Below are 16,018 nucleotides of genomic sequence, written 5' to 3'. Positions count from 1 at the left end.
GCTTTGTACGGATCCGTACGAGATGTTTAGTTCTTTGGAAAGTTCTCGAATAGATATTTACCTGTTTGAACGAACATTCGGATAGTTCTTTGCCATTTTTTGCACGTCTTCTTCTGTTTTTGAGGTTAATGGATATTCAGAACGTTGCTCATCTTCTACTGACTCATTAACTAACTCTATGGCCTAGGAACCCGGAGGTTCAATGCCACGTTCACAAAAGCTCTCCACTGACTTCTATCCTTAGCTAACTGCATCCAGTTTCTACTTTGTATTCCAACCTCTGCGAGATCCATCTTAATATTGTCCTCCCATCTGCGCCTAGGTCTTCCTAATGGTCGTTTTCCGATTGGTCTTCCAGTCAAGACTTTGAAAGCGTTTCTACTTTCTTCCATTCTAGCTACATGACCCGCCCACCTAAGCCTCCTAGATTTGACGACTCTAACGATGTTGGGTAAACCATATAAATTATGTAGTTCCTCGTTATGAAGTTTCCGCCATTCCCCATTCCCGTTCCTCTTGGGTCGAATATTCGTTTCAGAATCTTGTTCTCAAATACTTTCAGTCTATGTTCTTCGCTCAGAGTAAGTGACCAAGTTTCGCAGCCATACAGAACAACAGGCATGATTATCGTTTTGTATATTTTAAGCTTCAAATTCCTCGACAGAATTCGCGACGACAAGAAAATTTGAACCGAATAGTAACACGAATTCCCTGCTTTTAGTCGACATTTAATTTCTTCGTGAATATGATTTTCCTCTGTTAATATTGATCCTAGATATTTGAAACTATCCACTTTATCAAAAGTATTATTTAATATTTTAACGCATCCATAATTTGTTGTATTCCGGTCCCGACGCACTCCCATGTATTTAGTTTTCTCTGCATTTACTTCTAAACCCATGTCCCTGCAAGCGTTTAATAAGATCTCTGCATTTCTTTCTATTGTTCTTCTATCATCCCCTATTAAATTTACATCATCTGCATATGCCATAACCTGGTGAATACCGTTCAACTCTAGACCCTGGTTGCTATCTTTGATTTTCCTTATAGCGTATTCCAGAACGAAGTTAAATAATAATGGCGACAACGCATCTCCTTGTTTCATACCATTTTCTACGTGAAAGCTCGTGGACAAAAATTTACTTTGGGATTCATTTAAACATACTTTAATTAATCTAATTAGCTTTCTCGGTATTCCAAGTTCTGTAAGAACGTTGTATAATGTTTCTCTCCTATCCGAGTCGTACGCCTTTCTAAAATCAATAAATAGTTGATGTACCGGGGTATTGTATTCCCACTTTTTTTTTCGAGTATTTGGCGAATGTAAAAATTTGGTCGATAGTTGATCGATTTCGTCTAAATCCGCACTGATAATCTCCAATAATTTCATCTGCGTATGGGGTCAGTGTTGCTAATAGAATATTTGAAAGGATTTTATAGGATGTTGACAGAAGAGAAATGCCTCGATAATTATTACAGTCAGTTTTGTCGCTTTTCTTGTGAATTGGAACAATGATTGATTCTTTCCACTCTTGTGGCAATTCTTCCTTGTTCCAGATAAGGAGAATGAGTTTGTGTATCTTCTTCCACAATTTTTCGCCTCCAGCTAAAATTAACTCAGCTGGAATTTCATCTACACCAAGAGATTTGTGTTTCTTTAATTTCTTTATAGCGGTTTCTACTTCTATTCGGTTGGGTTGTGGAATATACGGTTTTGCGGTGTGTATCTCCTTTTCTCCACGCACACTAGTTTTTGGTTGCGTGTTAAGCAAATCGTCAAAGAAATCTTTCCATCTATTTAAGATGCTATCCGTGTCAATGAGAACTATACTGTCAGATTTCTTTAATATATAAGCACGAGGTTGATAGCCTTTCTTAAATTCGTTGATTCCCTTATACATGTCCCGAATGTTTTTATTTTTACTATTATCTTCAAGTTCCTTAATTTTAGCTTTCAGAAAATCGCGTTTCTTTGTTCTAAAAGTTTTGGAAGTTTCCCGCCTGATATCTGTGAAATTTTGTGTAACCACTTGCAAACAGTCTTCAGAGTTACATCATTATCGCCGTACACCAATTTGAACATTTCATGAGTTTCTTTGGCACTTTTTTTGCAACTTGAAACAGAACTTAATGTTCACGCGTTATTGATGCGCGACAGACATGGTAAACACACAACTTCACTCTAGTAGCTCTGGACGCTGACTGACAGGTCAGATCAGAACATGTTCCAACTTCAAGCTGCCTATCCCAACGGATCAGGCTTTTGGACAAATTACATAAAATGGTTGTATATAGTGTCAGCAATTGCTGCTTTAAAAAAAATCATTTACCGTATTATTTTTTATACACCATGTACTGTACGTATTCGCGTAGTCTTTCTGGTTACGGCTATGCTTAGATCATATTGACCAAATTACTAATTCGCAATTAAAATAATCTTTCGAACTTGAGAATATTCAGTTCTTAGAATGTTAAATTTGGCTCAGATCTGAATATTGGGTCTTTGGGTATTTCCTTAAATCAATAAAAGTGATGAAGAGTCTTCGTGGCTAACATGGAAGGCGAAAGAAACTTTGTTAAATATTCGGTCGTGTTCAACTGTGAGAACTCTTCCAGTTCGCATTCATCATGTTGTTCGCATTTTTTTCTTCCCTTTTCTTTCCCTCGCAACCCTTTTCAGAAAGAGTTTATATTGCACTTTTAAAAGTATGTTTCTTTCTTTCTTCTCTTAGTCTTCTACAGCCACTTCCTGGACATGCAACCGTTAACGGAAGCTTATTCAAGTTGTCTGCAGCCCTAGTTTCTGTGAAAAAGTGAAGCGCACTTCGAACCCATTTCGTGTAGACGAATTTCGATTAATAATAAATTCGTGTTCTTTCTTTTGTCTCTCTCTCTCTCTCTCTCTCTCAGGAATACTTTTGTGCATGCACGCTGAAGATATAACGTGCTATAAACTACAGATGAAGTACAGCTATAAATATATATATTGTTTAATAAAAAAAAAAAAACAAAGAAAAGAAAAACTTGCAGACAGTTTGTATGGATTAGTCACTCTTAAATATTTCGTGAAAAAAGTTTGAATATGTCTCGGAATCGACTTTAATACCTTTTCTTAATTAATTTTTAAGGCGTTTAGTCTACCGATTAAAATTCCTTTATATATTTATCTTCTCTGTCGGTTCGTCCGTTACCAAAATTCCTTTATATACCCTGTCTGTCAGCTCGTCCGTTACCAAGACCTCTTTGTATATTTCTCCTGTCTATCCATTCGTACGTTACTAAAACTCCTTTATATATTTACTCTGTCTGTCCTCTCGTCCGTTACTAAAACTCTTTTATATATTTACCCTGTCTTTTCGTGCATCCGTTACCAAAACTCCTTTATATATTTACCCTGTCTGTCCGTTCATCCGTTACCAAAACTCCTTTATATATTTACCCTTTCTGTCGGGTCGTCCGTTACCAAAATTGCTTTATATATTTATCCTCTCTGTCCGTTCGTCCGTTACCAAAACCTCTTTGTATATTTCTCCTGTCTATTCATTCGTACGTTACTAAAACTCCTTTATATATTTACTCTGTCTGTCCTCTCGTCCGTTACTAAAACTCTTTTATATATTTACCCTGTCTTTTCGTGCGTCCGTTACCAAAACTCCTTTATATATTTACCCTTTCTGTCCGGTCGTCCGTTACCAAAATTGCTTTATATATTTATCCTCTCTGTTCGTCCGTCCGTTACCAAAACCTCTTTGTATATTTCTCCTGTCTATTCATTCGTACATTAGAGGGGGGCGCGGTGGCTCAGTGGTAGAGCGTTCACCTCTGGTGCTTGGGGTCCCGGGTTCGATCCCAGCCCCCGCCAAGTGAACTTTGTGGTGGACAAACACCGTGCTCGTGGGTTTTCTCGGGGTTCTCCCGTTTCCTCCCACTTTATTCATTCCACCATTTCACTCATCTCTCATCATCACCGTCTCCTTTAGCCTAACCGGCATAACCGTGGGACGTAAAACTCAAAGATTTCATTTCATTTTCATTCGTACATTACTAAAACTCCTTTATATATTTACTCTGTCTGTCCTCTCGTCCGTTACTAAAACTCTTTTATATATTTACCCTGTCTTTTCGTGCGTCCGTTACCAAAACTCCTTTATATATTTACCCTGTCTGTCCGTTCATCCGTTACCAAAACTCCTTTATATATTTACCCTTTCTGTCCGGTCGTCCGTTACCAAAATTGCTTTATATATTTATCCTCTCTGTCCGTTCGTCCGTTATCAAAACTCCTTTCGTCTGTTACCTGTGAGCGAAGAAATAAGATTGTCTCGTCTCGATTCTTGTAAAAAAACTTTTTTCTCGTCTCATTTCGTTTTATAAATTTATATACAAAATTTATGTTCAGAATTTTTCTCTTAATTTCATCTGAAAGATGTCAGAATCCTTCCACATTATGAGAGCTCCACGGAGGGTGTGATATAACATGTAACCCATATTTATAATTAGAATATATTGTTTAATGACTTACATATTTGTGAACTAATATGGAAGAAATACAGAAACTATTCCGATACTCCTTTGTGAAATGCATTGTAAATTGAATTGTGATTTCTTTTCTCTTTTCAGACAGGGACAACCGCTCTCTTTTTCGCTGCTCAGGGAGGCTTTCTGGACATTGTTCAACTTTTATTAGATTGCGGGTCTCCGGTGGATTCAGCCAGTGTGGTAAGTTTACTTTTATTAGATTGCGGGTCTCCGGTGGATTCAGCCAGTGTGGTAAGTTTACTTTCATTAGATTGCGGGTCTCCGGTGGATTCAGCCAGTGTGGTAAGTTTACTTTTATTAGATTGCGGGTCTCCGGTGGATTCAGCCAGTGTGGTAAGTTTACTTTTATTAGATTGCGGGTCTCCGGTGGATTCAGCCAGTGTGGTAAGTTTACTTTTATTAGATTGCGGGTCTCCGGTGGATTCAGCCAGTGTGGTAAGTTTACTTTTATTAGATTGCGGGTCTCCGGTGGATTCAGCCAGTGTGGTAAGTTTACTTTTATTAGATTGCGGGTCTCCGGTGGATTCAGCCAGTGTGGTAAATTTATCTTCATTTCAGATTTATTACCTGGCAACATTAATGAGAAATTTATGAATTGCAAAGCTCCCCACTTATTTATGTTTCTTCTTTTGATATTATACAGAGTGTTTCAAAAATAATGATTTAGAAATAAAGCGTTTTTTTCTTTTTACTGAAACGACATAAGAAAGCAAAAAGTCGGAAAGAACAAAGGAAGGTTGTAAGTTGGGATATGAGCGTCCACAGTCATGGCCGGATTTAGGCATTGGTACATGGACCCGGGACCAGGGCGGCAAATTTTGAGGGGCGGTATTTTTTTAAATATTTTAAAAACGATAAAACTATTGAAAATACATATTTTACCAACGACTCAATAAAATAAGCTAAATGCATATTTTTTAAATGGCCGTGACTGCGATAACATTGAAGCAGATTAGTCGTAGCAAATATTGTCATAAGTCAGTTGGTTAGTATGATAGTTTGATCAGTTGTCGGTGGATCTGCTGGAAAGGGCGGCAGTAGGCAGCTCGACACTCGTATTTTCACAAATTGGCATTTATTTATTTATTTATTTATTCAACAAATACCAGGTACAGCACGGAGGCCATTTTACACTGGATATGTAACAAGGGAAAGAAATAGGGAAACTTCCAGTTAGGATGGTCGGCAGTGACGGTCGAACTCATGACCTTCCGAATGCGAAGCCAGCGCTCTACCAATAGAGCTATTTCGCTCGCTTTGAAGCAGTATGGCCTACATTAGTACCATTTTTGCTTCGGAAAGAAAAAAATGTTACAATTTAGTAGTAAACGTTAAAGTAATATTTTAAGAAGTGGATCCAGGAGAATGGAAGTTTTGGAGAGCGATGCTGTTAGTGTGGTTAGGGACGGCAATTTCGCTAGAGCCCATGGACGCAAAACATGGAAATCCGGCCCTGTCCACAGTTTCCTCGATGTTTCTCGTCTACTGCAGCTTTTCATGAACCTTAAATATTCCATGAACTCAAACTTCTGCATGTAGCGTGAAATGCAGTTCATATGTAGCGATTGTTTCTTGAATTGTGTACGACAATGTGTCTGCATCTAGCGCTTGTTCCGACAGCCCTATTCGTGTAAATTCCATCACACAATGCAGTCGCTCTATTTCCATGGTCACCATTTGCATTTTTAACTGTTGTGCACAACAATTAGCGCCTTTAGCTGCTTTGAAGTATATTACAAATTCAGTCTATAAAACTTACACCCTCGTGTATATATATATATATATATATATATATATATATATATATATATATATCGGATGTTCTAAAATGGTGCCCACGGACAACAGAGCGGCGCTATTATTCAGGTAAAAATAAATCGAAAATGCTATATAATGATATATCCTCCAGGGTCTCCTTCAACCGTTATGGGGAATCAAAATTTCACTATGTGGCAACGTCGCAGATTAACTTGGAACTATTCGCATTGCTTCGCGAATCCACCAAGCAGTTACATTGATTGTTACACTAATAGATGGTGCTAGTGTCAACGAAACTGCCATCTGGAAGGAAGTGATGTAACTATTTGATAGATATCTGAGGTTTTTTTTATCTGCGACGTTGCAACATACTGCAATTTGCGTCTCCAGATGTGGACTCAAAATTATATACTGTATATTTTCGCTTTATTTAACTTGTAGAATAATGCTCTGTAGTCCCAGTCAGTGGACGCCACTTTTAGAATACCCAATGAAGGGCACTTACTTAATGTCATACTTAATTACAACGCAAAATTCAAAGGAAGTAAATATGCCTAATTTCTGGAGATTGTGGACTAACCCACCACGATCTAAATTCTTCTAACGATGTAGTTAAATTTTCGTCTGTGGGAGTGCCATTTAGGGCCGTGCCGTGGAAAATCAGCGCCCGGGGCGAGAGTATACGACGGCGCCCCCATACATATATTCCAAGCCATTTTTCCTATCTTTTTTTCCTTTTTACTCCCGAATTTTTCGCCCCCTTACTTCGGCGCCCGGGGCCGTCGCTCCGCTCGCCCTTCACCCACGGCACGGCCCTGGTGTCATTTACTGTCAAGGAAGATTCTAATAGTCGGATGGAGTACGCACAGGCCATACATACATACTCAATTGGTGCAGAGGGCACCAATCCGAGAACATCATTTGGGCTGGTACTGTCCATACATGTTTCGCTTCCTGGCTATCATATTATATAATGTACAATATAGGGATGCGCACGAGACGAGTCGAGACAGGATTTTCCTGACAAAATTCGAGTCGAGACACGGCTCTTCCAATAGAGAAATATACATTTTTCGAGTCGAGACATCACTTTTACAGCACATTTTCGAGACGAGACAGCCATAAATCTTGTCTCGTGCGCATCCCTATGTTCAATAATAATAATAATAATAATAATAATAATAATAATAATAATAATAATAATAATAATAATAATAATAATAATCCGCTCTCTGATTTTAAAGTTATAAGTAATTCTATTGGTGAATGTGAAGGCAATATTCGAAACAAAAATAGCACGAAATAATAACTTTTTAATAAAATATAAATCAAATTTAAAAATACACTTTAAAAAGCAGAAAATATTAATAACAAAGCGCCTAATCAAACCACTTGGAGTATCAGCCCGATTTGTGGGCGTGAGCCGCTTTACGCCATTTGTTAGCGACTTGTGTCCTAGCCACTCCCCGCCATCTACATCCAGCTTAGCGGTGAACGCGTGTCACCCTATCGCTAACGGGCGTAACGGGAGCTTTTTAAACCTCGCGCCCGTTACGTTTTTTTATATTCACGTGACTCCCCAGTTTGAATCACGACGCTAGGTGAACGCCGAAAATTGAGGAAGCACCGGCCGGGAACCGAACCCGGGACCACGCGGACATGAATCCAACGCTATAATCACTCGACTACAGCGTCCCCTAATAAAGCTCTTAAAAACTGAAAAAAAAAATATTATCTATGAAAAAATTGAAGTCATGCCAACCCGAACAAATTAGAGTCCAGTATAAAATTATTTCGATAGTAATTTTGTAGGTAATTAATGTGTTTAACTTGGCAGGACTCTAAAATAAAATTAGATATAATAGAAATATTTTTTGTCTGTTTTTAGGAGTTTTATTAGAATTATTTTCTACTTTTAGTGTTTTTTTTATATATAGTCGATTCATACTTTTTTTTTTAAAAAAAAGTTCTTATTTTCTGCTTTTAGTGTCTGTTTTTAAAGTTGGTTACTTTTCATTTAAGTTTCTTTATTTTTTTCTTTTTAATTTCGATGGGTCAAGATGCTTCTCGCAATGAATCACAAGAAAAGTGGATGATGCCACGGGCGTCGTTAGCGGGGGAGGGGTCGGGGGGACGCGTCCTCCCAGATTTTAGTCAAATATATTTAAAGATACTATACTACTTTGTATATATAACTTTCGTCGGAAAGAGGATTTTGATTTTGATTCATCCGATCCCCCCCCCCCAGATTTAAAAACTAACGACGCTAGTGATTATACTCAAGTACAGTGGTTCTCAACCTGTTCTGACTGACGACAGACTTTACCGAACATCCATGACATAGCTACCAGGGGCGGATCAAGGGGGGCGATCGGGGCGATCTCCCCCCCAGAAGAGGAAAATTTCTTATTTTATATATAAATAAAACCCATCCGAGAGCTGTTAAACCTAGCTCTAAGTAGCAGTATTACGACCTACCGCCCCGCAGAAGTCCGTCCTGGATCCGCCCCTGATAGCTACACACTTTTTTTTTTTTTAATAATAACAATGTTATAATAGTGAAACCAATTAGTTTTTATAATGACTCTATATAGCACTGAGCATTATTGCTACCACTGGAGGTGTTGACTGATACAGTCTGTCTCGCTTTTTAACTAATTAGTATTAAATTCTTGACGATTTTTAAATTCTAAGATTTTGCGACACATCTTAAGGGAATGCGTGGCACGCTAATGTGTCGCGACAAATCAGTTGAGAACCACTACTCCATCAAAACCGACCGACATGTAAGCAGTCATAACATCGCCAATGACCTAAACATCCATCAACGAACAATGGCAAGTAAGCAAGGGCGCCGATCCTGGGGGGCTAGACCCCCCAAAGCTCATGTGGGCCCCGCTATTGTATTTATGAATATATAATATTTTGCATAATTTAAGTGCAATTTGTCTTAAAATCCTTACATATATACCTTCTGCATGTGAATGCCCCCCCTCAATTTACAGAAAAATCGGCGCCCTTGCAAATAAGTAGTCATGATATCGCTAATGACCTAAACATCCATCAACAAACAATGGCATGTAAGTAGTCATGATGTCGCCAATGACCTAAACATCCATCAACAAACAATGGCATGTAAGTAGTCATGATGTCGCCAATGACCTAAACATCCATCAACAAACAATGGCATGTAAGTAGTCATGATGTCGCCAATGACCTAAACATCCATCAACAAACAATGACAAGTAAGTAGTCATGACATTGCCAATGGCCTAAACATCCATCAACAAAGAATGACAAGTAAGTAGTCATGATATTACCAATGACCTAAAGATCCATCACACACAAAGTTAAACCATTTGGAGAAAGCAGTTCTACAAAGATGTTCTTAATCCCTTGGTTATATGCAACCCACCTTACTTTGTTGATTATTTAGTTGCCGCATATTTTAGGATACCTTTTCCCCACCAGGAGTTTCAGGTATTGTTTGATTCTTTAAAATAATTGATTAATTATTATAATTTTTCAAACAGTTTACATGTAAGAATATTCCTTGGGAATAACTTGTTCCATTAGTGAAAATTACTGTGGCTCAGTGGTAGAGCGTTCACTCTACCACTAGTGGGTGGAGTCCCTCGTTCCATCCCAGCTCGGCGTTAGCTTTGTCGTGGAAGCCCAGGGTTCGATTCCCGGCAGGAGCTCATGTGGTTCGAATTTCACATTAAGCTGTAGGTTCATGTTTAATATAGCCTCGCTGCTGAACGGGACGTTAAACTAAATCAGACCAAATCGATTCCAGCTCGCGCAAAGTGAACTTTGTGGTGGACAAATATCGTGTGCAAAACGGGGTTCTCACGATTCCTCCCACTTCCTTCATTCCACTATTTTATTCATTTCTTATCATCAGTGTCTCCAGTAGTCCACACGGCATAACCGTGGGACGTAGAACTCAAAGATTTAATTTCATTTCATTTTCAAAACACTTTGGTAGACGGTAATGAGTATCACGCAAAGTTTCAATTTTGTCCGGTAGATGTCAATCACTGAAGAGCATGTTTGCTACCATCAAACGGCGAAATGTCGAACTTACCGTGAAGATGTTAACGAATTAACTCAATTTAACGAACTTAGCTGAGATAGTTGTAGTAAGAAAACTACATATCCTTTAATTATAGGCAACCAACATTTCTTTGTTACTATACAGGTTGCATAGAAGCTAGGGAATGTTTTAGATTCTAAACTGGATGTGGATAGCCACCGTTGAAGTCACCGTTACCCATGAAGATGTTAACGGATTGACTGCGCTAACGAAATGGGTCGAGAAAATCGCTCTATCATTTATTACATAATAATAATAATAATAATAATAATAATAATAATAATAATAATAATAATAATAATAATAATAATAATAATAATAATAATTCCTTTTCGTTCAGTTTTCGTGTGGAGCAACGGACGGCCTGAAGTATTAATAGTACAATCTTTTTTAAGTGCCACTGGTTAAACCTAATAATCCCAGTAGCACTGAAACTGGTTCTTTTAAGATGATATTGCTTAGCTACAGTGACAGTCGTAAATATTTTACACAAACATTAAAAAAATAAAAATAAATAAAAAACTTTATGTCATGCAGCTCTTTCGGCATCACAAAAACTGGTTCATCTGCTGCGTGCAACTTCCTCAATAAAACTTTTTTGTTGCTAATATAGATACGATTAATATTTTTAAAGAACTTATTTTGCGTTTTTTTTCAAAGAACCAGTTTTATAAATAAATTGCACGCACGACTGCGTATATACTGTATAGTAAAAAAAATAAATAAAAAACTGATTTACTACACGAAACTAGATAAGACAGGATTAATTTGAAAGATAAAGAATATGGAGCTTTCTTTTAAATTTTGTTGGCAGCTGTTTGTTAAAATGAGAACGAAGACAGATAACAAAAAGGTCGCACGTTAAAGAAAAATCTAAGATTTTTCATATCCATGCTTCCATCGTCCCATGTACCGTTCTGTATTTGCACCGTTCTCCAAATCACATGTACATTATTTTACTTATGGGGATCATGATTCATTAAGGTCTTTTCCTTACTTTCCCACTTTTTTTCTTTCTACTAACAAGGTTAATAAAATTTTTACAAAAGATGTAATTGATATTGTTAGAGTTAGATATTATGATCGTTACAAATTATTATAGTTACAAAATGCAATTTACTGTCACATATATGATAGTTACAATTAGCATAACTTATTCCTTGCAAATATCACAATCGTGTGTCTTACAGTTACCACTGTCAACATAATTTACTTGCCCTTTGGAGGCAATGGTTGCAGCGAATCCACTCTACAAAAAATATAGAAGAACATTATTTTAGGACGGAAGGTATCACGTGGGAAGGGTAACCTAGTTTCAAAACAAATCCATTAAATTGCACAATATTAACGTTGTAGAATACTCAGCTATCTTGTCTTTCTATAATATCATAAATTAGTAAATTGTTGTTTCTCCTTACTTTCGAAGTGAACAAAAATGTATTGCTAAGATGCTCTAAAAAACCCTCCGAAACTGATAGATAATTTATTTCATCCTAATGAACGCAAGGTAACTTCGACAACGTTGCAACTTACAATGGAACTCCGGCGGGAAAACGTAGTCCTAATTTAGTGGCTGGTGACAGAGAACACAACTTATTTTGCAAGAATCGCGAGTATGCGATATTAATGTGGTACCTGATATTTTGTCGGTTTACGGTACCATATTTACAAAGTATTATTAAGTGAACTTAAATCTGCTTGTAGGGGCATTCAAAAACGGAGATTCATCCGCCGTCTTTCACCATAATCCATCATTTATATCAAAACAACTATACTATTAATAAACAATTATTTATAACTAAACAAAACTCAGTGATATAGTAACTGGGAGGTAGGTCTGCACCTGAATATGTACTGGCCTGCAAAACCTAAGGGCGAAAGTAAGTTTTGGATGTTGTGTCACTACCAAGTGGATACATTGGTCAAACTAAAATAATACATAGTAAATAGTGGTGTAGTGACACACATATTCCTATCGTGAAATAATACTCCTAGCAGTAACACAAACTCCTAAGAGTGACATAATACTCCTAACAGTGACATAATACTTCTAACAGTGACATAATACTCCTAACAGTGACATAGTACTCCTAACAGTAACATAATAATCCTAATAGTGACATAATACTTCTAACAGTGACATAATACTCCTTACAGTGACATAATACTTCTAGCAGTAACATAATACTCTTAACAGTGACATAATACTCCTAACAGTGACACAATATTCCTAACAGTGACATAATACTCTTAACAGTGACATAATACTCTTAACAGTTACACAATACTCCTAACAGTGACATTATACTTCTAACAGCGACATAATACTTTTAATAGTGACATAATACTTTTAACAGTGACGTAATACTCCTAAGAGTGACATAATACTTCTAACAGTGACACATAAATTCCTAACAGTGATATAATCCTCCTAAAAGTGACATGATACTTCTAACAATAACATAATAATCTTAGCAGTGACATAATAGTCCTAACAGTGACACGCATACTTCTAACAGTGATACTCATACTGCTTGTATGATATATTTTATCACTTGGAATGGTGTTAATATTATCTTTAAATAATATTATTTCTTTTGACAGGATGGTGGAACTCCTTTGTTTGTGGCTTGCCAATGTGGACATATGGATGTAGTAAAGGAACTAGTGAAAAGGGGAGCCAAAGTGAACATGCATATGAAGGTATGAGCTAGTTCCATATTTTTCTCTTAAATATATACATCACCATCATCGTCATGGGTATTCTGCCATTCTTGGCAGGCCGATTCCCGCGAATTGAGAATTTTCTACAGACCACAGTTTTCTGCTGTTCTCTTCGTCTTCATGTAGGCAGGAATCTTCTGTCTATACCGCACTTCAACTGTAGCCTCTTTCACCCCTTCCCTCTTTTCCTTTCCACTGTATTTTCTAGCACATACCTCGTGGTAAAATTCCTTTTCAGGCCATGTCCCAACCTGTTTGTAATTAGATCTATTTTTTCATTTTTTCTCCAATACTATCTAACGCTTTCCTAATCGCTTTCCGTTCGATCCAGAAAATTCTTTCCATTCTTCTCTACCCCCACATCCTGAAAGCCAACAACAGCTTTTGGGTAATGTACATGTTTCCGCCCCGTAGAGTACAAATTTCATATAAACCTTGTATATAAACCTTGTATATATATATATATGTGTGTGTGTATGTGTGTGCAGGGTGTCTCAAAACTCTTCTAAGCTATGGACTTGTTCAAGGAAGATTTAAATTTCTCCTGTTCGAAAGGATGGAGTATTGTACTCTATTTCAAGCAAAATTTTGAAAAGAAAGAAGGAAATTGTGTATAACTTTTTTTAAAAAATTATGTCTGATTAGCCTTTGGCTAGGCAAATATAAAGCATGAAACATTTGATTGTTGACATTTCAGCAAAGATTGTAATAGAACTCAAAATTCGCATCTGAAAATGAGTATTTTCACATGGTTTATAGCTAGGAATTTTACGATTTATTTGTTTACTAAAAATATAGTGCAATTTCTCTTATTTATCTATAGTTTTTTTTCCTGGACGTTTAACTAGACGTGTAAATTTTGCTCATATTTTCATGTTATTTTTTTTTAATAAAATAAATTTTTAGCGTTCTTTTCGTGTGAATATTGAGACAGTACCAAATATTGGCAATTTCAGAAAATTTCGCCCGGGAGAGATTTGAATAAACGCGGGGAGGGGTTAAAGTAGTACTGCAAAACTACTGATTAATTCAAGTTGAGCACGACGGGAGAAATACCCTGGGGGAAGTTTCGTAGCTCCAAGGGTAAATTTTCCCCCGGGCCATCTCCTGAAATCATCACTGCTAGCAAATGATCTGGATTGTAACTGTTGCTAGCTATGATTGTGGTATGACTACACGTTTCTCCATTGAAACCTATCGTCTGGAACAATGATCGCCAAACCGCCGATCGCGAGCTACTAGTAGCTCGCGGGGACATTTTCAGTAGATTGCGTTAACACTCCGGTTGGTTAACGATTCCTCCACTAAACTGACGCTAACGACAGGGACCGCTGACGGCGACAACTGCTTGTTTATGCCGCGCAAATGCCAAGGTCAGCCTCCTCTCACAGTTGATTGTATACGCGTAGGGTTGTGCACGTTATGTTTTTCATGTGTATATTAGACATTTGCTAAACGTTATGTTTTCATGTGTATATTAGACATTTGCTAAACATTATGTTTTTCGTGTGTATATTAGACATTTGCTAAACGTTATGTTTTCATGTGTATATTAGACATTTGCTAAACGTTATGTTTTTCATGTGTATATTAGACATTTGCTAAACGTTGTTTTTCATGTGTATATTAGACATTTGCTAAACGTTATGTTTTTCGTGTGTATATTGGACATTTGCTAAACGTTATGTTTTTCGTGTGTATATTATACATTTGCTAAACGTTATGTTTCTCGTGTGTATATTAGACATTTTCTAAACGTTATGTTTTTTGTGTGTATATTAGACATTTGCTAAACGTTATGTTTTTCGTGTGTATATTAGACATTTGCTAAACGTTATGTTTTTCATGTGTATATTAGACATTTGCTAACTTGATTCCATATTTACAAGAAATGTAAGTTTAGAGACAATAAACAAATGTAAGATTTTATGTTTACAAAAAAAGTTGATACTTCTTTTGGTTGGTAGCTCGCAGTAGGATTTTAAAACAGTACGGTAGCTCAGTAGGTTCCTAAGTTTGGCGACCATTGGTCTAAAGAAAGAACATATTTGCTTTGTTCTTAAAGATTAGTTTAACGCGGTCGGAGAAAGCGTAAAGCACCACGTTTCTGTATTTATTTTTTATTACTATTATAATAATAAAATTTACCGTCGAAACTCATTTGATTCGGATTTCACGTTAAACTGTAGGTTTCTCAAAGCTTGAGATAATGAAATGTTTACTGTATACATTTTAAACAATAGTACATATAATAATATACTAGTGAATCACATGGTCTACATGTATATCAGAAGGTGTTGCCCCTTTCCCAAAGGCAAACCTTAAAATAATGGTACTGTGGATGTAAAAAAAAAGTAAGGAAACAGTAAGGCATTTGCATCTTAGTTTGATTGAAATAAATAAAATTAGTTTTAATTGGAATCATGTAAATTTTCTCTGTTCCAAAAATGTATGTTAAATCAAATGATACGGTATGTTTCCCCTAAGTTTATTACTGATAATGAACCTAATTTACGCCACCCACCTCCTAGAAACTGATGTTCATTGCTTATGATCAAATAATTATTATTTCCAGGACCGTGCCACACCATTGTTTATAGCAGCCCAGAATGGTCACATGAAAATCCTTTTATATCTATTAGCTCAGGGAGCAGAGCCTGACCCCAGGAGAACAGATGGAGCTACGCCACTGTGGATAGCTGCACAAATGGGCCACGACCATATCGTTAGACAGTTACTAAAAGTTGGTGCCAACGTAGATGCTGCTCGACATGTGAGTAAATATTTCAACCTAACTGCATAAATTTATTTTTTAACTATATATATAAAAAAGTTGGTTTTATAGTAGCCTCGTCCAAAATCTTTCCACTTGCTTTCAAAGAAATGTCTCTTTTGTAT

At 36.8% G+C, this 16,018-nt stretch overlaps 1 protein-coding gene across 1 annotated transcript in view; it reads left to right on the top strand.

Annotated features, from left to right (window-relative positions):
- Nucleotides 1-16,018, top strand: part of LOC145675723 (uncharacterized) — a 223,473-nt gene that overhangs the window by 193,013 nt on the left and 14,442 nt on the right. Inside the window, exons 4-6 of the mRNA XM_081746344.1 lie at nucleotides 4,621-4,719; nucleotides 13,001-13,099; nucleotides 15,696-15,893. Of these exons, the coding sequence (XP_081602470.1) occupies nucleotides 4,621-4,719; nucleotides 13,001-13,099; nucleotides 15,696-15,893 (396 nt within the window). The remainder of the gene's footprint in view (nucleotides 1-4,620; nucleotides 4,720-13,000; nucleotides 13,100-15,695; nucleotides 15,894-16,018) is intronic.

This window comes from Thermobia domestica, chromosome 18, assembly GCF_964235325.1.
Source record: "Thermobia domestica chromosome 18, izTheDome1.hap1.1, whole genome shotgun sequence".
Classification (NCBI taxonomy): domain Eukaryota; kingdom Metazoa; phylum Arthropoda; class Insecta; order Zygentoma; family Lepismatidae; genus Thermobia; species Thermobia domestica.
The sequence above is the reverse complement of the archived record's forward strand: the minus strand, read 5'-3'. Positions and strand labels throughout refer to the sequence as shown.